The sequence below is a fragment of the Hirundo rustica genome, chromosome 10, assembly GCF_015227805.2.
Source record: "Hirundo rustica isolate bHirRus1 chromosome 10, bHirRus1.pri.v3, whole genome shotgun sequence".
NCBI classification, from domain to species: Eukaryota; Metazoa; Chordata; class Aves; order Passeriformes; family Hirundinidae; genus Hirundo; species Hirundo rustica.
In genome coordinates this window covers 2,550,392-2,575,602 of record NC_053459.1, presented here as the reverse complement: position 1 = coordinate 2,575,602, position 25,211 = coordinate 2,550,392, and the positions used below count along the sequence as shown (strand labels likewise).

The 25,211-nt window shown below is 44.9% G+C and overlaps 1 protein-coding gene across 6 annotated transcripts in view; it reads left to right on the top strand.

The window, feature by feature from the left end:
- YEATS2 (YEATS domain containing 2) overlaps positions 1-25,211 on the top strand; it is a 48,319-nt gene that overhangs the window by 15,343 nt on the left and 7,765 nt on the right. For 2 of the 6 annotated variants that reach the window (XM_040073942.1, XM_040073949.1), the window contains 18 exons: positions 82-268; positions 1,939-2,178; positions 4,068-4,226; positions 6,596-6,699; positions 9,130-9,237; positions 10,721-10,891; positions 12,031-12,289; positions 13,030-13,191; positions 14,095-14,219; positions 14,576-14,731; positions 15,438-15,611; positions 16,301-16,499; positions 19,066-19,197; positions 19,446-19,535; positions 20,482-20,593; positions 21,760-21,833; positions 22,935-23,014; positions 23,916-24,117. In XM_040073942.1, coding sequence (XP_039929876.1) covers positions 82-268; positions 1,939-2,178; positions 4,068-4,226; positions 6,596-6,699; positions 9,130-9,237; positions 10,721-10,891; positions 12,031-12,289; positions 13,030-13,191; positions 14,095-14,219; positions 14,576-14,731; positions 15,438-15,611; positions 16,301-16,499; positions 19,066-19,197; positions 19,446-19,535; positions 20,482-20,593; positions 21,760-21,833; positions 22,935-23,014; positions 23,916-24,117 — 2,734 coding nt within the window. The remainder of the gene's footprint in view (positions 1-81; positions 269-1,938; positions 2,179-4,067; positions 4,227-6,595; positions 6,700-9,129; positions 9,238-10,720; positions 10,892-12,030; positions 12,290-13,029; positions 13,192-14,094; positions 14,220-14,575; positions 14,732-15,437; positions 15,612-16,300; positions 16,500-19,065; positions 19,198-19,445; positions 19,536-20,481; positions 20,594-21,759; positions 21,834-22,934; positions 23,015-23,915; positions 24,118-25,211) is intronic. The other 4 variants (XM_040073946.1, XM_040073945.1, XM_040073944.1 and 1 more) reach the window with 4 other exon arrangements.

Here is a 25,211-nt window from a genome sequence, read left to right as displayed (position 1 = left end):
ATAAAAAGGCATAGTTGGTTTTGGCTTTTATATCTTCACCTAGCTACTAAATACTAAAATCCTTTCTCCTGTTTTTGGAAGGTAGTGGATGTGGAGCTACACAGGCATTCCCTTGGGGAGGAGTATCTCCTCTCCCAGTCTTCAGAATCTGACCTTTCTGATGTTCCTACATCTTTATCACTGCCACTGAGTATGCCAGCACCTGTCAAAGCTTCCTCACCAATTAAACAGTTGAGGGACTCCAGCCCAGATGCTTCTGTGGACAAAGGTAAAGCCAATGGGTGTCAGTCAAGTGTGAGTTCTTTAACTTTGGCTCTGCTGGATACTTCCTCTTAATTGCTCTTACACCTTAAAGGTCGCTGGTGCTACCTGCTTGTTGCTAACCCCAGAGCATGTTTTCCTTATGTGCTCTGAAATGTAACTCAGAAATTGTTATAGGTTACTTGGTTTTGGAGTTTGGTTTGTTTTGGTTTTGTTTGGGTTTTTTTATTTGAAGTTGGTTGTACAGGCTCTTCTTTTGCTAAAATGTAATGAATAAGGAGCAGCAGATGCAGTTGGAAAAAAGGTGATTGAGTAGCACTTGGAGCTTTGGCAGACTATTTTCAGCGGGGTTTTTAGGTTTCTGGGTGTTCTGGGGACTGTGTATACATTTAAGGAATTGGTCTAGTGGTGTGTTCATGTTAGTGCCGAACATGAGCTGACTGTGAGGGAACAAAAACCCCTGGGTGACTGTAATTCCTGTACTATGGAGGATAGAGACTGAAAAATTTGTGTTTGTTTGTCTGAGGGACAGTGGCATCTCTGCACATTGGGGTCTTGTTCTCCCGCTCCCCTGAGGGATCAGGAAAGTCAGGATCCATTGCAGGGGGCAGAGGTGAGGCCATAGGATCACTTGGATTGCCTGGAGCAGGCAGTGCTGCCCCATGGGCACTGCAGGGTTTGTAGGTTGTGTGAAGCAGGAAGGGCTGTGCCTCTGGTGGCCTTGAGCTGTGTTTGCTGCAGCACTCGGTGTCGGGGCTTCCACGACAGACCTTGGTTAACTGGGCTGAGGTACAAGGGGATGTGTTACACTCTGGTGTGAGAAACCTGGACACAGCCACGTTGTGTTTCAAAATAGGGTCAGATGCTGCATGGGCTGATGCTTTTCTTGATTTATTGCCACCCTCCTGTGTTCAAGGAGGGGCTGTAAGCTGGTGCCACACGTGCTTGTGCTTCCTGAGGGAGACTGTGAGGCCACTGGTGGTGTTCAGGCTCAGCAAGGGGAATGTCTGCTTTTTAAATGTGGTCTTTTCTTGTGGCCAGAAAAGGACAAAGACGACCAAATTTTAAACACGCATGTTTTTTATGCAAACAGGAAGATTTGTATCATCTTCAGGTGAGCAGTGCTACAGCCAGCAGGAAGGAAGTAAATCTCCCTCCTTTTCACACTGACAAGCAGTGGCTTCTCTCAATCGCTCCAGGTTAATTGATCTCCTTCTACACCAAATAAGGTGGATTCCATAGCCCAGCTCAAAAGGCAGTCTCTGGTCTCCTTGAGCTCTTACTCCAAAAAATGCACCGCGAGATTCTCCGCGGAGGAGATCCAGCCTTGGTCCTGTGGAGCCCTAACCAAGGACACTTGGAACTAGCAGCAGCTTTTTGGTCAGTGGAAGGGCATTCCAAGGAAATGTGTAAGAAGTGGCTGATCACCTGCCACAGCTGAGCAGGCTGTGCATGGCATCATGTTATCTTCTTGTCCAGGAGATCCGACAGGCCTGTGCAGGAGCACTCCCCTCCCTCGCTTTCTCCCCGTTCAACGCTTCCCACCAGCTTTCCCTTCCTCCCTTCCTTCAAGAGCGTGTTTGTCGTACCTGAGTGATGCTTGCGTGGAGAAGCACAGTAAGGAATCAGATGTGTCAGCCTAAGAAGTATTTCTGTTCTTTTCCCTGTTTTGATCAGGATTCTCTGGGAATGCTGAAACCGAAAGACATGCCGCGTTTTATTCCCTGCCATCCTCGATAGAACGGACTCCCACCAAGTTAGCCACACAGAAAGTTGCCTTTGGCTCTCATGGAAATTCAGCCTTTCAACCCATTGCAGCTAGCTGTAAAATAGTGCCTCAAGGTCAGAGTCCAAGCCCTGCAGAGTCACCAGGAAAATCCTTCCAGCCTATCACCATGAGTTGCAAGATTGTATCAGGTGAATGTTAGTTTACTTACCCAGTGCCTCCCCCTGCAAAACTAGAGAGTGAACCAGCTGGACTTGTTCTGTGCCCTTCCCTTGATTTTCTGCCAGTCTTTGAGCATCAGACAGTAGGAAACTCTAGAATAAGGAGTTAAGCAAACTTCTTAATGTTCAATGAAAAAAAAAAAATACAAGTGTGAAATGGTTCACAAGTGAAAAGCAGGATTAGAGCTGTTCTCTCCCTGTTCTTGAGTGCTTTTAAGTATGAAATAGATACGTCTTGAAATGGACTGCTACCCACAGAAGGGCCCAGGCAAAAACACATCTTCCATGTGAAATATTTTATGTGAGAAAAATACATTCTTCTCCCTCCTGATTTCATATAGCCTGGTTGGATTAAGAATAATTTTTTTCTTGATTACTGGGCAAATAATTAATTTTAACCTGGTAGGTTCAAATAGACCCCCTTGCGCTTGCCATATTGCATCAGGTGGAGCAGCTTTGGTCTTCATCTTCCAAAAATCCACCTTGTGTTGGATTAAATTGCCAGCTGGCTGCAGTGGGCAGTGTGGCAGCTTCTGAACCAAACATGGCCAAAGTGCTGCTTTGCTCATTTCACTTGTGGTCCCTTCCCGGCCCCTGGGTGTGATGCCAGTCACTGGGTGATGTTTTACATCAGAAAGTGTTAATGTACAGCTCACATGCTGTGAAGCTGCAACGTGACCTGTTGTGGCTCTTCATTTTCTGGTGATCAGGGTAGAGAGGATGAAGCACCAGCTATCAGTACGTGTGATTTCTGGTGATCTGCTCCCAGATAACTTTCTTAAAGTGTCTGCTTGGTTGTTTTGTTTTGTTTTTTAAATTAAATTTCAATATCGTTCCTTGACATCTTAAAATTGTACTCAGGTTGATTTACACTTGAACCTATGCCAAGTGCTTTATTCTTTCTTTATAAGCTCTTCTCTTGATCTTTTCTCAAAGCTTCCTAGAAAGCAGGAATTACAGGGGCCATTCTATCTTTCCTAAAGTCCTTGTACTATTCTTTGTTGATCTTTGCTATTTAAATGTTTCCCTGCTGAACATTTTTCCAAGGTTCTGCTGTCTGCTGAGAAGGGTTACCCCTTTCAGATTTCAAAGCAGTTTATAAGATGTGGGGATTTTATTCATGAGCATTTATGTTCTGTTTTAACTGTCAATAACTGCCAAGAAAGTAGATTGATGGGTAGGTGAAGCTTGGTGTTTGCTGCTGTCTCTTTTCTCTGATCACTTCCTTGCCAATCCTTTTCTCTGAGTTTCTTGTTTTCCTCTTCATGTAGCTTTTTTCTTCTCTAGTTTCTCTCTCTCCTGGCCGTGTTACCCAGAAGCTGCCCATTTTACAGATTGATTTCAAGGGTTTCTGCTGTAGTGAGAGCACTGAAGGGACCAGAGCAGTGAAGGGACCTGGGTGTTCCTGCTGCCCAAGGCTGTTCCATGCAGCCTTTTTAGGAGAACTCCTTGGTTCCCGCTCTTGAGTGCCTGTACTTTGGACTGCACAAGGGCAAGAGCTCAGCTCTCTACCTCCATCTCCTTGGGTGCACTGGTCTTGGCAGTGAGAATGTCGTAGCTAATAGCCCTCAGGATTCAGGGCTGGACCAGATGGCTTCTCAAGTTCCCTTTGAGCCCTGCTTGTCTCGGTAGGCAGAGCATGTCCAGGGTACCTACGAGCCATAGTGCTTTATGTGCCTTTCTTTTCCTTTCCTTCTGTCTCTCTCTCCTTCTCCGAGTCCCGTGAGCTCGCTCAGGCTGGGAAATGCATCCTCAAAAAAAGTTCCTTTTCTAAGCCATTTTCAAAAGTACTGCTATTGCCATGTTTTTATGTTCTGACAACTTTTACAAGCTAGAAGCATTGGACTTTCTTTCTTAAGGTTCTCCAATATCGACCCCTAGTCCATCTCCGCTACCTCGCACCCCAACGTCCACTCCGGTGCACATGAAGCAAGGCTCTGCTAGCTCAGTCCTCAATAACCCCTATCTTATTGTGGACAAGCCTGGACAGACGGTTGGAGCGGCAGCCACGAGCACAGGTGTGTAGTGTGACCACAGAAGGCAGTGGCTTAGTCTTACCCGTTCAAGTTTGTTCTCTCTTTGAAATGAGTGTAACAGCAGCGTTTCAGCTCGTGGAGATGGAGGAGTGCTCAGCAGAGGAGGGGGAAGGTGTTGGTTTGCACAGCTGGCCTGCGGGCGTGGCGGAGGGTACCTCAGACTTGAGCGTTGCTTCCTTTAGGAGACAGCACAGGGTAAAGCCAGACCGAATTCACAGACACCTCTTCAAAGAGAGCCTGTTCTTTTCGGGTGCAAAGGGAAGGGGAGCAGGTGATGTAGACCGTGTTGCACAGCTTTAGACAGAAGGAGTGCGCAGGTGCTTGGGTGACAGTGCTGGCGTGGATGTGGCAAAGCGCGTGGACAGTGACTGGCAGATCAGCCTTAGGGTGTGGGGCACAGTAGATGTGTTGGAACGCAGAGACCCTGGTTACCAGGAGAACAGCTGTGCTGGATTTTGTTACTGCTCTCAGCTTCTACCTGGTCCAATTCCAGCTGGTTTGGATTCCTCTTACCTGGATGCCCTTGGTGATGACAAGCTTGGGGTCACAGGGAGGGCTGAACTGCAGGACACGGGTGATGGATAGAGGAGTCAGTCAGTAATCTTTGTATTGGGCTGGAGCAAAGGTCACTCAGAAGTCATTTATGTGTCGTGTATATGGCCAAGAACTGCTGTTTATTTGAAAACATACTTGTTTGTGTGTGTGTGCTTCCCAGCACCTCAGCAGGATGCCCAGGGCTGGGTGAGGGAGTACAGCATCCATGGAACACAAACGGTTTGCTGGGCACGGTTGGAAAACACAAAAATTCTTCTTAATGGTTCCTCCCTTTATCTGAGGGAACACAGCTGTCGTGTTCATTTTAACTTCATCACAGAGGAAATTGGTAGGGTAATTGGTAGGAATTGTGTAGCTCTATCTGAATTTTTTTAATTGTGTTTTGGGGCTTTCTTGGTAACACTGATGCTGTTTCACCAATAGGGTTTGATTAATTGGGGTTTTTTTTGATTGGTTGTGGGATTTCTGCCTCTTATTTTCTGTTTCTTCTTTACCTCCAGCCTTACTGTCTACTCTGCCTAAGTGGTTTCTCATGGTTTGGGCTCTTCTAATAGAGGTTTGTCCATGGAGGATAGGATGTGCAGATGCACCAGATTGTTGGGACGTGCAGGTGTTAGTGCAGTCCTGTTAAAGTGCAGTTATTGTTAAAGCTGCATTTTCCCACCACAGGGGGGTTGTACAGAGTGGCCTGGCAGAGACTGCTTGCTGCCTCTCCCTCCCTGCACTCCTGTGCCTCCCCTGCATCCTGCACGAGTCAGATCACATCAGTGGCAGAGCAGAAAATTGATACCCTCTCCTCTGCAAACACCTTTGATGTGAGAGAGCCCCATCACCCTGTGTGAGGGTGCAGGAGGTCTGTGGAACTGACTTTTTGGTAACAGCAGCCAGGCTGGATTGAGCATAATGTGTATTACAGAAAAAGTCCCTGTGGCACTTTTGGTGAGGCTGCAGATTGTATTTAAGGAAAGGGGTGAGATTTCATGCACTGTGAAAGCCAGCCTTCCCAAAGCCTTTATTCTCAGAAATGGCTGCTCATTTACTTCTAAACTCAAGTGTGGATTATAGAACAACTGTATGAGACACTGGTTTTTTGCTTTCATATGTGTAATCCATGGCTTTGGTGTCTCTTGAACAAGCCAAACTGCCAAACCAGCCCAAGAGCAGCAGTCACAAGGCTGCTGAGGAGCAGTCTTGTGCCCATGCTGATAATGCAGGGTAAGTTTACCACTGGACCCCATCCATCCTGGGGGCAGGAGAGTGCTGTGGCACGTGTCAGTCTGATAATTTTGCAAGAGCATCTGCCACACAAGACTCTGTGCCTTCATTCCTTGTTTCTGTTTCTTCCTTTACCTTCCTCACTCTGTCCCTTGCTCTTGTTACTCCTCACTTTCCTTCCTTTTGTGGCCTTTCTTTTCCTTCCCTCTCCAAGCCTCCCTCTGTGCCCATGCTGAAGGCTAATGGGCCTGGGGTCTCTGGGCAGCAGAGGACTTTGCATCTGTCCTGATTTCAATATTTGCAGCCGTAGCTGATCTCCTCAGCCACCCAGGAGGGTTCCTGAGCATTTGCTTGCAGCACACAGAGCAGTGGGTGGAGAGTTCCTTCTCTGGGGCATGGTTCCTGCAGGTGGAAGTTCGGTGGTGGATCTGTTCTGTGCCCGTGGTGGTTCCTGCTGATGTACTGCTGGAGAACACAGATGAAATGAAATGAAATGAAATGCCTGTTCCTTGTTAGAAGAGGTTTCATGTGTGCCCTGCTCCAGCCCTCACCCAGCATCTGCTTTGTTTCCTGCTGTGCAGGGAGCCCGACCAGCAAACTGAGCAGTGTCTGTCAGGCCTCTCACGGGACGGGATCTCCTGTGTCAAAGACCCATGGGAGCAGTTTTGGCACCTCAGCTGTCAAGGTAATGTTCTCATTAGGTGTGCACTTCCCGTTTAAAGTCCAGCTTTCTATTAAATGGGACTTTTTAGCATTAAAAATTCTGCACTTCAGGCAGGTTCCTTGGATTGTCATTTCATGTGAAGGTTTTACTTTGTCTAACAGATGGAGCCATAGGAGAGCATGGTAGTTATACAAGATGATAATGTCACTTCCTGCAGCTCTAATTAGGTTTGGCTACATATCTGTTAAAGGCACTGCTCTTCTGCTTCTCTGCAAGGAAATCCATGGAGGGCATAGCTCCCCAAACACTGTATCTTTCAAAAAATGCTCTTCTGTAGCTGGCTTTGATCTTCTTCACTTTGTTAGTCACAGAGTATGATTAAACCAGAGATGCCTACCTCAAAACCTTCATCTGTTCATTATTTTTGTACAGCAGCTGTTCTTAGCAGCCTGAAAATAACTCATGGAGTGGTTTTACAACTGCCTGCATTTAGAAAAGTGTTTGTGTAAACAGTGGAGTAACATTTGGACGTGTAAACAAACAGCAATAAATACAGTTCATGCTTCTGATCTGCAAAGCCCAAAAGATACAGAGCTGGGCTGTCTCACATAAAATCTTTCCCTCATCTTGTGCTAGGGATGATATTTCTGGCAGGGAAGTGGCGTCAGCGAGGCTCTGAAAGCAGCTGGTGGGTGTGCTGCTGGAAACAGGAGCATTTCCCTGTCTCCAAGCCTCAGTATTAAAGCAGGATATGGTGGGGGAAGCTTGCCAGTCAGCCTGCAGAGAGCAAATCACTTCACATTTGGAGCTGAGATGCTTCCTGTGTCTGCTGGGGGAAAGGTGATGCAGACTGTGTCTGAAGCAGTTAGTTTGGAGCAGCATTTTCAGTGTCAGGTGTGTGGCTGGTCAGTCAGATTGTAAAAACCCGTGTGCTCAGATGGATTTCACTTAACTGTGTTGTAAATCATTCATTCTTTATTTGTCACTGATTGGGGACCGTTTTTTGGAAAAATTTTGAATGAGTCAGAGTAAGCACACGTCATTAGTAACAGCTGAATTCCGTATTTACAGGGCAACACCAAAAACTGAAGGTGTTTTTAAAAACCCATAAAAATCACACTTCTGTAAACAGAAATGTAATTTGATTTCTGTCTTCTTGTTGGTGGAAAAGCTGCAATTTTAGGGTTTCTTTAAGGAGAAGAGCGTGCCTGATAGTTCGGTGGGATATTACAGGTTCTGCATAACTCACCACTCTTCATCTCTTCACTGTGTGCTAGTTTTCTGTATTTATTTTAATGACTTCAGGCTGTGTTTTTGCAGTCTCAAATGCAGCTGCTGTTGGGAGGACAGGTTGTGCCCCTAGCCTTGCCTTCACACCTCCCATTTGCCACCAGTTGTGTGGCTGTGTGGTGACCCAGAGCAGACAGCCAACCTGTGGGAAAACTGGAAAGTGTTTCCAGCCACGTGTGTCAGTACACGTGGAAGATGCCAGGAGTTCCAGGGCCTGATTTCTGGTCATAACCCAACTCAAGGATGGGCCAAGTGATTGTAAAGCCGTGGCTTTGGGGTTCACATTGATTGCGAAAGAGAGCAGTTCCACTGTAACAAACTCCTTCAAATGCACTTGACTTCTGTGCTGGCCTCAGACCCAGAAGTGCCAGGTGCGGGTGGTGAAATGTTTTTTACTTAATGTTTGGTGTTTCTGCCAAATGGTGAGTTCTGTCTGGAAGGATTGTGTGCCACTGTTCCAGTTAGAGGAGAGCAGAAACTCCCCTGAGAGAAGAATTTTCCCCTCCGTAACTTGCTTCTTCCTACGCGGTCTTGTCTCTCTGAGATTGTGTATAGAATCACAAAATGATTGAGACTGGCAGAGGCCTCTGGAGATCAACCACTCCAACTCAAAGCAGGGTCAAATGGAGCAGCCCCAGCCTCTCTGACCAACCTGTTACTCTGTTTGGTCACCATCAACAACAACAAGGTTTTCCTTATCATTTTCTGTATTTCAATTTGTGCCCATTGACTCTGTCCTTGCATGAAATACAGCTGAGTGTTGTCTGGCTTGACCTTCATTACACCCCTCTAGCAGGTATTTGTATGCATTGATAAGATGCCCCCCTCAGCCTATTTGAATTTTAAGTGAAATACTTTTATAAAAAAAATTGATCAGAGAACATGAGTTGATATTTTTGCCAGACATCCTTTTATTTATGACATGATAAGAAACAGTTCTTGCTGTTGGAGATGTAACTTTCCAACTAAAATCTGCTTTGTGAGTTATGTTAAGATTTGACTGCCTTTACTCGAGTGTTGAGTGGTTTTTGGAAATGTCTTATTTGTACAGGTAATTTGGCCTGCCCAGATGGTCCTTGCTGCCCTTTATTAGCAGTCCCTTGTTTTATTTCTTTTATTGGACGTATCACTGATGTTTGTACCATGTCTTCTTATTTGCAGCAGGAGGATTCTCTTTTTGCCACCATGCCACCGCTTTGTCCCATTGGGAGTCATTCCAAGGTGCAAAGCCCCAAATCGGTCACTGGAGGACTGGGAGCTTTCACAAAGGTATCCCTGCTGACTTTTGTGCTGGGACAGGCAGCCCAGTAGGGTCATTTCACGCTGATTTGTGCCAGAAACTGTGGAACTCCAGTGCCTGTAAAACTCTTACTGGAACCAATGTATCTTGCTGCTAAGGGCTCTGTAGCATCTCTCAGAAATGTGTCTTGTTTTCTTTTTTTTCCCCGTGGCTCCTCTGTACCTGGGATCTTGCCTTTTATCAACTCGTCCATCCTTTCTGGGGTTCTTTTTTGAATCACTGTTGTGTTCAAGCTGATATTTTGAAAGCTATTTTTAATGGGATCAGGTAGAAGTAAACTGCAGTAGATCTGTCAGGAGCTTCTTAAAAAATTATAACTGTGATTTGTGAGTGCCAGATGTTGCTGCTTCTGACTGTGTTTCCTTAAATAGTACCACATGGAATATAAAATTGTTTCTGGCAATGTTAGTGATCCAAGTAAAAGGTGAAAGAATGCTTCCTGCCAGATACAGTATCTACAACAATCTGACATGGAAAAAAAAACCCAAAAGAGGCTTTTTAGTGTCACTGCCTTTAGGGATTAGATGTAGGGCTATCCCAGGGGAAACATAAAACATACACACAAGAAAATGTGTATATGTCTGCTGGAATATTTTATAGTGTCTAGAACTATTGCTTGTAACATTGCAGGACAGGAATAAAAGGTTCAGAACATGAATTTGATACTTTAGAGTGTCACGGCTCTGTGCTGAGATGCGGGGTCTGAAGAAGTCAGGTGTGGCCAAATCCCCTGTCAGGATGAGTGGTACTTGTAACACTACCAGCAATTACTGTGGCTCTGTAATTTCCATGAGTCCCTCTGAAATGGGGACTGCTTTGTCACTATGTCAGTTTGTCACATCGCCCCACACGCTGTGTGGGAGCAGCCCTCATTTGGAGCCCAGTTAGAGAGGACCTGTGGTAGTGAGCACCACATCTGAGTTCAGTGTGCCTGCCCTTCCCTGCAGACAGGCTGCTCCAAAGCAATCTTCAGGGGCTGAAAGTGATGCCTTGGGGTGGCTCCCTAGAACAGAGGCCAGACAAGATTAGGAGAATAAAGTGGGTGTTTATTAAAGGCTTTCAATAGATACACCTTGGGCAGTCCCAAGGCTGCTCCCAGAGGCTACACTGAAGGTGGTGAGTTTCTCAGACAGAAATGAGTTTGGTCCATTTACATCTCAAGGGTTAATGGTCCAATTATAGCTTCAGGTGACAAAGTCATTTACCCCCAGTTTGCTCTCCTCAATTCACTTTTTTTATAAGTTCCAGGGCCTGAAGCTGTAGGGTGTCCTTGAGTTCCAGGCCCAGAGGAATTGTTGTGTCTGACCAAAGTGTGAAGACAGTGGCTAGCACTCTGTATGGAGTTTGGAGTTACGCACTAAAGCAGCACAGGATTTGAAAAGTATAAAGGCTAAAATCCCAAGGCATCAAAGGTGTCTGCTTTCCTTGTGCCTGTTTGTTCCCCTTGCCCAGGTGATAATCAAGCAGGAGCCCGGGGAGCTGCCGCAGCAGGCGGCGGTGCCGGCGGCGGGCGCGGCGCAGCCCTCGGTGCAGCAGTACGTCACCGTCAAGGGCAGCCACATGCTGGCCCTGTCCCCGCAGAAACCCGTGGTGAGCGCCGGCGAGGGCGCGCTGCAGTCCAAGGTAAGGGGCGCGTGGGCATCTCTGGGGCGCTGGGAGCTGTCTCGTGGTGTCACTGCAGCCCTTGGTGCTGCTCCCGCCTCGCTCCCAGCTGGCAGCACCGTGGCTTGCTGGGTTCCTGTGTGCAGAGCGCCTCGTGTCCTGCTTCCGTGTGGTGCTTGGGAAGGGAGCAGGCTGAGCAGGCGCTGGTGCATTTTACCGTGTGCAGGGACATCTGCTTCTGTCCAAGGTGTTGCAACAGTGGGGTATAGGTGCTTTTGGTCTGTCAACCCAGAAAGCTGTCTGCCATCGGCAGCTCCTGCTGAAACTCATCCAGGTCTTTCAGTAAGAGAAGGTGAATTCTTTCCTAGGAATGCAGGCCTGCAACATAGAACAGCACAAATAGGGAACGGGGTGGAGGCTGAGCCAGATCTAGCATGAGGTGAAAGCCATCCTACTTGAGTGGCAACTCAAATATTTTACTGCAGGAGTAGTGCCAATGCAGTTCTGCTTTGACAGGAGTGGCACAGCTGCTGAGAAGGCACAGTGCAGTGCCAAGATGACAGATGTGTCAGAAATTGTCTCCATTCTTGCCTCTTTGCATTGTGGACAGAGTCAAATGACATGCCGGGCACTAGAGATTACATACAGAACTTTCAGTTTTGCATAAGTAAATACTGGTTTTGCATTTGCAACATTCCCTTGTTCTTTTTGCTGCCCTTCTTGCTTGTTTGAGCAGGTATGCAAAAACTCGTGTTCCACTGCAGTTACCATTAACACATAAAATTGAAGCACTTCGTGGGTCCTGCTTTGAGGCCGTAGTTTTCCCAGGGAATCTGTTCCCATGAATGTGTTGAAACTGAGTTTCTACATCTCTTAATTTGCCAAGGCAAGCTTTATCTTCAGCTGGAATTAAGCCATTGCTTATAAATGTGCCTGTGATTTGAATGAATTTAATCTTTCGTGGTTTCACTGAGATCCTGACTGGGTTTAACAGTTTATCGTTTTACTTGGGATTGGCCTCTTGCCGATTTAATTTTGTTCCTGAATGAAGAGCTTCTGTTCGTGACCAGGCACGTCCTGAAATGCCTGGAGATGGCTTCCCAGGCTGGCTGTGGCCAGCAGGGCCCGGTCCCATCCCGTCCCATCGCTGTTGGTTGCAGGTGGTTGGCGTTCCGGTCGGCTCTGCGCTGCAGTCCACAGTGAAACAAGCGGTGGCCATAAGTGGTGGTCAGATCCTTGTGGCAAAGTCCAGCTCCTCGGTAGCGAAGGCTGTTGGTTCGAAGCAGGTTGTGACTCAAGGTGTAGCCAAAGCCATCGTGAGCGGAGGTGGAGGGACCATTGTGGCTCAGCCCGTGCAGACTATAACGAAGGCGCAAGTTTCTTCCACGGGGACTCTGAAAAGTACATCTCAAGGCTCAGGTAGAGTGATTTTACACCTTGTTAATAGCTAGTGGTGGGTCTATAATGATTTATTCAACAGCACGATAACTGTGATTGAAACCCACATTGGAAGTGAGTAGAGAGCTCTCTAGGAAAATTCAGGCTGTGATTAATAATAAAGAAAACGTTAATAAATTATCTCTAAGGGGAAGAGATAGCACAAGTGCTTTAAAACATGGAGTGTTCAGGGAGTGGAGACCAGATGGATATGCTGGGGAATGTGCAGGAGTCCTTCAGGCTTTCATGGAGCCAGGTCTCATATTTTTTCCTGGCATTATGGTCCTTTCCCCATGAATCCAGCCAGCCAGGGCCAAAGTGTCCCGATTTCATCCCCACGTCTTCCCCAGTGCTTACAGGTACAGGAGGATGGGCAGAAGCCTGGTCTCCATCTGCACACAGCTGCTCTAGCTGAGCACAGGCTGGGGCTCTGGGCTGTTGGAAAGTTGCTGGGTGGTGCTTGGGCTGCAGGGAGCCTGCAGACACCACGGCTGTGCTGCTTTGGCCTGCAGCCACAAGTGGGACTGCACACAGAGATTGTTTCCAGACCTATTAAAAGAAGTGTCTGTGCATCACTGGTGGAGTTAATCTGTGGTTAGAGCAGCTAAGTAGGGATTACTGAGGACTGGTTGCAGGTCACTGAGTACTTCCATCCTGTGCAGATTTCAGTGCATACTACTTTCTGCAAGCAGCTGTATTATTCATTTTTATTCTCTCTCTAGTGATGGCTACGCTGCAGCTACCAGCCACCAACCTGGCAAACTTGGCAAACCTACCACCAGGCACCAAGCTGTACCTCACCACCAACAGCAAGAACCCTTCTGGGAAAGGAAAACTGCTGCTGATACCCCAAGGAGCCATACTGCGAGCCACCAATAATGCTAGTTAGTCTTGCAGGGAAATCTAATGAGTTAAATAATGTAATCACTGCATAATTAATATGTTTGGCATTTCTGCTAGAAAGCATCCCGGTGCTGTGGAAATCAGTAATGGGATAGGGTTTCTTTGTTCACAACAACCCATATGAGGTGCTTTTTAAGGCTGAGATCTCACAGGTGGCTTTTGTTTTCGGTGAAACTGCTTTTCATGCCATGCTGTCAATGCAGAAATTTTTTTTTTTTGGTTAATAGGCCTGTGAATGGAACTCCCAGTGCAATACCTGCAGCTGGGGCAGTCTGACTTTGATTATCTCATTGGCAGCCAGAATGATCAGATACTTGTGATGTTTATGACAGAGACATGAGGGTTTTTTTTACCCTTGTTTCTTAATGAGAGACTGCAAAAAGTCACTGTTCAGGCTGTCCCCTCTGGAGGCAGAGCAGTATCAAAGTGTCACTGCAAATTACCACTGCTTGGTATCCATGATCTGTTATTCTGTTAACAAAATTGCATTGGCAGCCAGTGAAATTAAAATTAAGAAGCCAGTGAGGTTCAGAGTGCTTCCAGAGGTTTTGCTGCAGATCCATAACCTGCAGAAGAGTCATGAAAAGATTGTTTTTTTGTTGGACAGCATTTTCATTTCATAGAAAGTTCAAAACAGCCTGAAATGAGCTTCGCTTGTCCAGCAGCCCTCCTTATCTCCCCAATAGCTCCTCTTGTTCATGGCATTAGCTGAGCTGTAAGAGGGCACAGCTGAACTCTTTTCTGAATTATAACATTACTTGATTGCAAAACATGTGGCACCAAATGTCTGAAAAAGCCTTTTCAGGTATTTGTATATACAGGAATACTTTAGCCACTGGCACTGTCTGATTACCAAAAGGTCAAATCTTTTCCTCTGATTACAGGTCTTCAGTCTGGTTCTTCTACAAATAGTGGAGGAGGAGGAGGAGGAGGAGGAACCCAAAGCACAAGCAGTAACTTGTCTCAGCACCTCACCTATACATCCTACATCCTGAAGCAGACACCCCAGGTCAGTGGCACAAGCGCCTCAGTGGAAGCACACTGACATTCCAGGCTGCAGGGGTGTTGGGTGGATGTCCTGTGGTTCTGCAGAATGTGAAACCTTCTGGCACTCTGGTGTCTGGATCTTGCTCGACTTTTCTCCTGCTCTGCTTCCATCAGAAGGTGTTCTGCAGCGAGAAGGCTGCATCCAGCTCTTACTGCAGGAGCATCCAGTGCAGTTAGCAATGCTTTGTTTCAGAGAACGAAATGTTTTTGTGGCTACATTATAGCCACAAGCTTTTACCTGTTATTGACACTCCAGATTTCTGTTGACTCTTGCCTGTGTTTCAAAGTGCTGACCTCCCTGATTTCTTTGTGGGGCAGGGCACCTTTCTGGTTGGCCAGCCTTCGCCTCAGGGCTCTGGGAAACAGCTGACTCCAGCATCAGTTGTTCAGGGCAGTGTAGGAGTTGGAGCATCTTCCACACAAGGACAAGCCCTAAAAGTGATAACTGGACAGAAAACAGCTCTGTTTACACAGGTAATGTGCAATGATGTGTTTATCTCTTATTAGTTTTGTCAGATAAAGTACAGGAACCACAGCCACACGTTATTGAGAGCATTTCCTTTGATAGTTGTTTGGTTTGATGTGGAGTTTTGTACAATTGTGATGCTGACTGTACCACGATGAGGAAAGCACACAAAGGCTCACTTTCATCAGACTACAGATTTCCAGCTTTCTCTTCTCAGAGGGGGTCAGCTTGCAATCTGTGTAAGCTTGTGCTTGCTGCTTTGTAAATGGGCTCTGGGATTTCTTAGTGAAATGGAATTGGAAAAGTGAATAGAGCCAGGTGCAAAAATGTACTTAAACATTTGAACTTTAGAAATGAGTCACCTGCTAAAGCTATTAAAAATTTTTGGGTTTTGTACCCCTCAAAGGTTCTTCTTTTAAAAAGTACTAAGTAGTCTCTGTGAAACTCAAATGCCCCGAGAGTACTTGCAATTGGTTATCCAAAATTCAAGACTGATAGACATATATTTCTACAGTCAGCACTTATAAAGTTGATTTCAGCAATTATTGCCAGAATTTGATTTTTTCAAAAGCATTTTGAAAAGATTTTCTAGTAATATAAAAAACATTTCTCTTGTTTGTTTTGTTGTTGTTGTTCCGTTTTGATATGTTTTTTTAAATAATTTAAAACTCTAACTAATGTACTGATTTCCTTATGCTGCATTCTTTCTCAAAGGCTACATCCAGTGGACAGACATCACTGGTGAAAATATCAGATGGGTCTATAAAATCAGTGCCTGCCTCATCCCAGCTCTCCAAACCTGGCACCACTGTGCTGAGAGTGTCAGGAGGTGTCATCACCACGGCTGCTGCTCCTGCCGTGGCCCTCCCCACAAATGGGGTGGCCCAGGTGAGAATTGGCACTGCCAGTGTTCTGTCACGCAGTGTTTGCGCCCTTGCCACGACAGTCCCGGGGGAGCACCTGCACCGCTTCTCTCCCCTGCTGGTGCTCTCTGCAGTCAGCTTGCTGGAGGTCTGCTCTCCTTTACCAAGCAGCTGGAAGCAGCCCGTGGGTGTTGCAGCTGCTGGGTGTTGCTGGCAGCAGCTGCTGGGCCCTGGCCCTGTGCAGGGGCTGTCACTGCTCTCCAGCCCAGGGCAGCTGTGGCACTGCAGCCTGGGAAGGAGGGAGGCAGGATACACAGAGCGTTTGTGTTCCTGAAGTGAATGCAGCCATGGATCCAATTGATGCAGGCTGTCCACCTGGAGTGGAGCTGCAGTGCATGGAGAGGGGAGGAGGCATAGTTACAAAACGAAGTGCAGAATTCACTCTGAGCCTGTTTTTTTTTCTGTGAGCCCTAATCTGTGCCTCCCCAATGCCAGTGCAGAGTTGATGCCGTGCTGCCACAGCCTGTGTTCTGTATGTGCCATCATTGTGTGAGGGCTTTTGGATATGAGCTTGAGAATCTTTTGCTTCCAAACAATCGATAGATAAAAATTAGGGGTTGCTACTCTTATTGCTTATATTACCTTGTTGTGCTGATTTTTGAATCACCTGTGACATGAAAAGGGATTTGTTATCTCTCTCTGCTTCTTATGCAGCAAACAGATAATGCAGCTTCCAGTTCGTCATCTTCTGGAGCTCCTGCAGCAAAGACACCTGGACAGCAGCACCAAATCTGTGTAAGCCAGAGCCAGTCTACTTCTTCAGTGGTGAATAAGACTGCAACTTCCAGTGTTGTAAGTGTTGCTTCCTTGATGACTACAGCAACACCTGTGACGGGAAAAGCTACAGTATCAGGTATTAAACTCCCTTCACACATTTCCTAGAGAAAGTCAGAATCCAGGTGTGAGTTCTGTACATGTCTTCACTATAAATGGAAAAATTTAGTCACCTGCATTTGAGAGTGTGTGAAAATCATGCTTTCTAAAACATCTTATTGATATAACTTTTGGCTTAGCCAAGGAAATTTCTAGTAATTTGGCATCCTTTTGGCATTGGCTGTATCTGTTACAAATAACAGCACAAGTTTCCCTTTGGTATTGGAGAGGGACTTCAGTTTTCAAGCCAGGTTTTCACTAGCAGATGCGTTTTGCCTGTCAGGGGCAGAGTGTGTCACTGTCAGCAGTGCTACAGACTTGATGGGTTTGTGAAAGTGAAACTGCACTGTACACGGAGAATGAGCAGAACTGTCTCTGAGGCTTTGCATCTGCTCTGTTGGGATTGAAAAGAAGAGTGATGTTGATTAGAGGGAACTGGAGCCTTTGAAGTCAAAATTCATTAATTACAGTGAAGTAGGCTGGATCTGGATCATTCAAGTTAGTAAGAATGAGGTGGTTAAATTGGGCTGCCCTTATGTGGAGGGGCATTCTCCTTATTTAGTTTTATTGTATTTCCAGCATTTTTCATGTCAGGGAGGGCAAATACAGCAGGTCTGAGAGTTATGAGTTAAAACTGGAAATGTGTATTTAGATTAATTTACCTGCTGGCATGTTCTCTTCACTTGAAGTGGTTTCTTGTGAAGTGAAAGCAGAGTAAGAATACAGAAAAGAGAAAGTAAGTGACACTGAGCTCATCTGACAGTGTCTTTTTGAAGCAGCTCTTCTTGTTTCCTCTGTAGTCAGACTTAAAATTCTCCTTTCTCATGGGTATATTTTACCCAGAGCTTGAAAATAAACAGCATAGACTTCTAAGACTGACAGAACCCTGCAGGAAGCAATTCAGTATTTTTCTCTGCAAGAAAAGCAGCCAGGTGGGTTTTTTGGAGGAAATAAGCCATACTAAATAGCTTTCAGATTAAAACTCCCATTTATGTGTGAGAATGCTGTCTAGATTTTGTTTGGGGGTTTTTTATAACCATGAGGCATTTACTTCATCATGGAAAACTCATTCTTCAAGAATCTCAGAAGGAACAGTGGCTATAAAACAGTTAGTTCAACGTAATAACAAAGAAAAACTCAAAACTGTTAGAATTCTGAACATTTGTGTTTTTAAAGGCAATGTTTTGAAAAGGCTTTCAGACTTTCTCTTTGTTTTGTATCTAGCTATGTCTCACCCACCAGGCTGATAGGGTTTGTTGAAAAAGTCTCTTCTTAACAGCCTTGCTGCTGTCCTACCCTGACACATCAGTGTGTTCCACACAAAGGAATGGGTAGCACTAGGTGAGCCTTCTTGCCTGGAGGTGAAAGCCTAACTGACCAGTGCTGGGCATCCTTAAAAACCACAAAAAACCAAGACATCTTCGCCGGAACTTGCATGTTTAGTACTTGGAAGGCAGCTGTGTTTCAGTACTACTACTACTAATTTCAAAACAAATCATAGTTACAAAATTGCCACAGTGAAACTAAGAAGTTTAATGTTGTCAATGTTTTAAAACAGAAGCCTGCTAAATTTTCACAGTCTGAAGACAAGTTAGCTACAGATTGAATCCAATTTCATGGAAAATAGCCAGTTTACCAGTAGAAAGGATGGACATAGGCCCAAATCACAGTGTTAGAGTGCTGGCTGTGGTGCCTTGAGGTGTCATCAGAAGGAGGTGACATTTCCTTGTGCAGGAGAGAGCTGGCAGACAGGTGATGAGCACTCCTCACCCATGGGACTGTGGCACAGCTTGGAGTCGTGCTGATTTCTCCTGTGGTTACTGAGTGCTGCCATTGATAATGCTGTTAATATCTGAATGTTCTGCTTGTCCTTGTGGCCTCAGCTAAAATCAGGGATTTAGTTCAGTCTCCAGTTTAAAGTGCCTCCCAGCCTGATTTAGCCATCCTTAATGTTGAGTGCACATTGCAGAGAGACTCACAACACTCCGTTCAGGTGTGTCTTTTGTCAGACGTGGTGCACAGCAGCCTTGGGCTTGTCCCATAGTTGGACCAGGGTTGATTGCCCTGCTGACTGCAGTGGATGCTGCTAAGCTGAACTGCAGAGGTGTGAGTGGCACTGGGATACTTCCCTGGGAGCAGCTGTGTGAGTACAACAGAGCTGTAGTTCACTGGCTTAGCATGGCCTTGAGCACAAGGTCTGGTCTTGACCAGAGTGTTATACTCTGCTGAGCCTGCTTCAGTGGAAGGGTTTGTTACATCAACTTTTGCTTAAGATTCCTTGGGTAATGAGGAGATTTGCTTTACAACTCTCAGAGTGCTGTGCAGCATGTAAGAGAGCGCACACTGCGGTGCGGCACGACAGCGTTTGAGCCATCACTTGTGTCGGTGGAAACTCGTCCTGACAGCTCACCCAACTGTGGCTTGTTAAGAGGGTGGCAGTGCTAGGTTACATGCCATCCTGCTTCAAGCAGGAAGGGAGAGAAGTAGCTGGAGAAAAACTAACTGGTGTGTTTTATTTAACATTTTGTCTTCCGTTCTTCTTGCAGGGTTGCTAAAAATCCACTCAAATCAGTCTAGTCCACAGCAGGCTGTTCTGACAGTTCCCAGCCAGCTTAAACAGCTCGGTGTAAACACAGCTTCTGGAGGTGTTCAGACAATACTCATGCCTATGAACAAAGGTAAAGGGCAGAGGAGGATGACAGATGGTGTTTGAAAATCTCCTTTGACACAGGGTAGCACTTGGTCACGGTTGGCATACATGCTCCGAAGTAGAGATAGAAGAAATTGTAGCAAGGAATTCATCCCTAAGCTTTGTGCTGCAAAAAGAGTGTGTTGCTTCTGAAAATGTTACTTTGTCGCACTGTATGAAATTTGATTTTTTCTTCTTTGTTGGCCCCCTCCCTTTTTTTTTTCTGTTCAACTCCAGTGCTACAGTCACTTTCTACCAGCAAAGTTGCAGCAGTCACAGCAGCAAGTACAGTTGTCCCAAGTTCCTCCACGGCATCCATTGCCAAAGGTAAAAAGGGATTTCTTTTTAGGGACAAGTAGTAGAAAAAAGCTAGTGCTGCTTTATGCAAGTGGCCTGACTATTAAAGTAGACTCTATGACTGTGGATTCCTTTATTTCCATTATTATTAGAGTTTAAATCAAGTTAAAATGACACCTGGGGACTAGGAATTTAACAGTGACCTCAACAAATCCCACAGCTTAGACAAGCATGGAGAAAAAGGAGAATGTTCTAGAAAGCTACAAGGAGTACCTTAAACACTCATTGTTTCAGTCCATATTTGCAGAACTCCTGCTGTTCTCAGCCAGTTGTACTGGAGGTTGCTTTCCAGCAGCACTAGATGCAGACAGCATGTGTCCCTGTGCACACACGGGTGAAAGAGATGCACACAATCCTTCCCAGAACAGAGCATGGGGCAGAGGTGACACACCTGAAGTCCAGTTCTGGCAGAACTGTCGTGTCTCTCTCCATCCCAGCTGTGTGACCAGACTGGTTATTTGCGTTCGGCACAGCTCTCACTGCTTCTGTCTCACCAGAGTTCTGTCCTAGATGTGAGAAAGTTCACGTCAGAATCGGTGATGTCTTCCAAAAAGTTGTCACTTGGAAATGTCACGTCTTGTTAAAACTTGGTAGCTTTCTATCCAGCTCTTTGTTTGCAGATTGGCCGGGCAGTTCAGTGTAGGTCAGTGTAAAACAGCAACAATTGATTGTGCAGGTTTTCTGACAAGGAGGAGCTGTGAGCATGTGGAGATTCGTGGGGGGAACGTGTTCTGGTAGGTCTCTTTCAGCAAAATGGAAGGTCAAATTTGTTCATGCTTAGCAATGAGAATGCAAACAATGAATGAAGGGAAGTTATGTAAGACCTTTAGTCTTACTGGAGTCTCACAAGACTGTCTGGTACTTTTATCAAGCTGGCTGTACTTTCTGTCTTAAAATGTGTTCTGTTTCTTTGAAGTTAAGATGGAGCCTGATTCAACAGGACAAAACTGCAGTTCTGTGGGTACCCAAGAAGGCCAAGCAGCAGTGAAAACTGAAGAGAGCTCTGAACTTGGGAATTACGTTATCAAGTAATTGTTCATTTCTCTTTAAGGATTTCTGATCTTTGAAGTGCTGGGGGAATGGAGATGAATCTAGGGATGCGTGCAGCACTGTTTGACCTAGAAATACATTATAAAATCTGTCCCATACATTGCTGTATCTGTACTAATCCTGTTGAGTGGCATTTGTTTCAGTGTTGCAATGTTTTATTTGTGCATGGATTTGTATGCACGAAAGGTTCATGAAAGGGGAAACATTATTTGAAGATTTGCAGTTGTTAAAATCACAAGCTGCTAAAATCTCTTCCTCATCTGCTTGTGTAAGTCCCATTGCCACTGCGTGTCCTTAGTCAGGTCACACTGCTGAGTGAAATGCAGCTCTGAAAAGGGGCATCTGAAATAAGTAGAACTGTCCATCTCCTGGACTCTCAGTCTTGTTAAGCTTGTATACTTGTGTAATTACCTAGTATGAGGGCTGCTTTGCTTCTGAATTAGAATTAAATAATAATGAGTGTTCGATCACTGGATGCTGTGAAATCCAGCGCCTTGTTTGCGATGCTTTTGCAAGTACTTGTTAGTGGTTTTTCACCAGCACTCAGACTGCAGAAATTTTTTTGCGTATTTCTTGCAGTAGGATGTCTCTTCTGCTCAATTCCTCCAACTTTCCCATCTCTGTGTTTTGTAAAGTTTTGTCATCTCAGTGCATCCCTGCAGACACTACCCTGATGAAGAGTGTGTGTAAGAGACAGGAATAAACCTTCAGTCACTCCACACTGAAAATGATGCTAGTTATAAGATAACTGTTGGAAAATACAATTCCTGACAGTTTAGTAGACTATGGCTGGTTATGTCAAGTCCCATAAATACAAAGTTTCCCGTGTTTCCTACTGGGACAGCCTGCACTAGTTGCCCCTCAAAGTAATGTTGCATCTTGCAAGATAATGCAGGGATTTTCTCCAAGCCTGTCTTCAGTTTCTTCAGCCTGACAAATGCAGCTTCAGGTGTGGACACTTTGGCAGGAGGAAGGGCTGTTTGAAATACCTTCTCTGGATTGGGATGTAACAGTTTATCCTCATACTGCTATTTGTAAAGCCTTGGAGCCAGACTTTAAACCATGCAGTGATTTTGAAACGTTTTACGTCTGATTCATTGCTTCCAACAGCAATCTTCACTGTGATTCTTTTTATCTCTTGCAGCATAGAATATTTGGAGAACATCCAGCAGCTTTTAACAGCAATAGTGAAGAAGGTTCCATTAATTGCTGAAAAAAGTAAGCAGTAAATGAAAAGTCTTTGCTCTGTTTTGTCAGTGTATCAGCAGAATGCCTTGCATACTCTGTAGCCACAGAAATTATTAAAATATGGAATGAAATGAAGCCTTTCTCCTAGAGAGTTTACCCCAGGGGTTATTGTGAAGATGCTTAGAATTAGGTTCTTCCAGTAAAATCAAATATGTTGTTAGCATTTAAAATCTTTCGTCTGGTTTTTTTTTTGGTTTTTTTCATTAAAATACATTGTATTTCTTCACATAATGGCTTCAAGTAGGTCTTCTTTTTCCTGGTTTGTCCTTAATGGATTTGCTGTTTTGCTTTTCTTTGTCATTTTCTTAAATTTAAAACTAGGGTTTCATCGAGCTGGCAAATGCAGTAACATAGCTCAACACTGAAATGTGTCTCTTATTGGGGTTTTTGCCTTCTTTTTCAAACAAAAGGGGATAATTTGCAGAGAAACATTTTAATCTTATGTGGTACTTTATTATTTCATTTGTCTCACTCATGTACATAACTGAAAATGTATCAGCTTTCCCTGGTAACTAATGCACTCTGAATAAGTGGTCCTGGAGTCTGGGTAGAGCAGACCCACTCAAGCAGAGGCAGCAAAGGAGGAGTGAGAGGCACAGTAAAGCTTTCATCACATACAGCTCTCGTGCTTTTGCCAGGAAACCTTTTCACCGTTGTTTCATTTGTTTGGAAAACAAATGTTTTCCATTTTGATTCCAAATGCTTCCAAAAAACAAAACACTGTTGTAATTTGTTTGGGAAAAAAAAAAACAGCATCCAGTTTTCCAAAGGACTAGTAAGGCAGACTTACAGGTCTACATAATAGAGGGGTTTTTTGGGAAAAGAGGTTTAAAACAGCCTGTAGCTACAGGTTCTGTGTGCATGACCAAGAGGGTGGCTGTTTTTTTATTCAAAACCCAGTGTCAATCTCTCTTGGAAAGAGCACAGCATTTGTAAGAATTGATTGCAGTCGTTGAGCCTGTGAGCATGAAATGTATTTCCCTCTTCCTCTTTGCTAAATAACATCAAACCCAGAATTCTTATGTCACTTACTGAAAATTTAATAGAGTCTTTGATTTTGTGTTTTTTTAGGTGAGGATGTAAGCTCTTTTTGTGCCAGTTCAGTGGAACAGTATTACAGCTGGAACATTGGGAAGAGGAGGGCAGCCGAGGTAATTCTCTCCTCCAATGTTTCGTAAGCAGTCACTAGGAACACTAGAAGGATTTTGGAATTGTGGAACTTTCCTTGTTGTTTTCTGATTTGTTTTCTGAATAAATCTGTTATTTTAAATGGCAGTGTTCCTTACTGCAAGGTGCCCGCTTGTGTTCAGACAGCGATCCAGTTTATTGTTCACAGGCTTTCTCAAGCAGAAGGGATGCTGAAGGTCATTTTTTCAGTTTATTTATAGTAAGATGTTTCTTGAAGCATTTTAAAGCTCTAAATTTTTTCAAACTGGTAGTACTTTATCCTCATCTCTCCTCTGTGACATGTTACAGTCAAGGGGATTTTACCCATCATACTTTATCTATCTATGGGATTGTGTCTGCTTTCTGTAGGATGAGAACTGAGGGATCTGACACAGGCAGCGTTAGTGCTGAAATATATTGTCAGTTCACCAAAGATAAATATTTCAGTTAACCTGGACCTTTTGTATTGTGGTTTCCCTCTGTTTCTTCATAACTTTGCCGTCTTGCTGTGGAGTTTTACAGGGAAGATGTTAGATCCTCTGCTGTTGCCAGCTTAAATGATGAAAGAATTGAACCAAATTTTAAGAGCATATTTTGCTCTAGTGGATTTCTTTCACCGTGCCATCTTTGGTGTTACTTGGGAGATGAAACATTTCAAGTCAAGAAAATGTGACTAGGCCCCTGTAAATGTGTGTCTCTTTTCTTGGGATTTTTTTTTTTGGATGATAAAACAAAGTTTAAATGACCTGTCAGAAGTAACTCTGACTCCTGAGAAAATCACGTTCCTTTTCGGTTTCCCTTGCAACCTGGGTTGTGGTTCTGGGCTGTAAACTAACCATAAATGTTCTAGCCTGTGTGATGAGCTTTCTCTTTGGTTGGTCACAGTGGCAACGAGCAATGACAGTGAGAAAGATCCTCCAGGAAATCGTAGAGAAGCATCCCAGGTTCCACAATATCACGCCCCTGAAGACGAAGCACGTGGTGCACTGGTGTCGGTGCCATGGCTACACTCCCCCTGACCCCGAGACCCTGCGGAACGAGGAGGACTCCATTGAGGACGTGCTGACACAGATAGACAGTGAGCCAGGTGAGCGTGGGGGACAGGGAGCTCCTTTCTGCCAAAGACACTCTTCGTTAAATGCCTGTGTACCAGCACGTCTGGAGAAGGGGATTCTTTCTTTATTTTCACTTAATTCGCTCCAGAATAACAAAACTTGGAGATGGTAAGGGCAGGCCTATGAGTGGGGCTGTCCCTTGTCCCTATCAGTCCTGATGTTTTTCTGGGGCTTCTCCTGGTTTTTATTGTGCTTTGGGGGCCCTTGGAGGCTCAGTGTAGATGAATCTCATGAAAGATGATCCTTGCTCCACAATGTAATCATTTGTAAGTGGATACACAAAGTAAGCACAGGGAGTAATGACATTTCTGCCCTTTGGTAGGCGTAACCTCTGTTAAGACTTACCATGCAGACACTACTAATGAGTTCAGATACTGAAAGCCCAAACCTGGCAGTGGCAGTGTGGAGCTCAGTGGGGGTTGAATTACCTCCAAAAGTGAGGTGAATTGGTTCATGTGAAGCTTCATGCTTTGTATTACAGCTGCTTCATTATTCCACTAGCATAGCTCTAGGATCCCCTCAGTTCATTTCAGGATGTATTAAGATCACGTCTTTAATTTCATCGATTCTTCACAGTTAAGCTCTCTTGTTTCACCTTCAGATAATCCCTTTCCAAAAACGGAATGTTTTTCTGTTCTGATCATACAGGGATTTAAGGTACTTCACAAAAGTGTATGGAATTGATTATGTGTTGTAAAGTCTGGCCCTGCATTGCAGTTGTTGAAGGTGGAAAGGAAGCTTACATCCACCTTGTAATATTTTTATCTAAATCACTGTATTCGTGTTTGTCTTTGAAGAGTAGAATCTGTTTACTGCAGAGCTTTGCACTGAGGGTTTTACTGGCTTGTGTCAATCATGCAGAGAAGAGGTTCCCTTTCGCCATTCCACTGTGAACCTGTCTTCTGATTTTTTTCTTAAGAAGCATGATAATGCTCGTTACAATGCAAAAGATGATTTAGCACTACATGGTGTCTACATGTAAAAGCTCCATTTCTCTAAGCAAGTTGAAGAGCATCAGATTGATTTGCCAGTTGCCAAAAAGCTTAAAAAGCTTCTGTGAGAATGT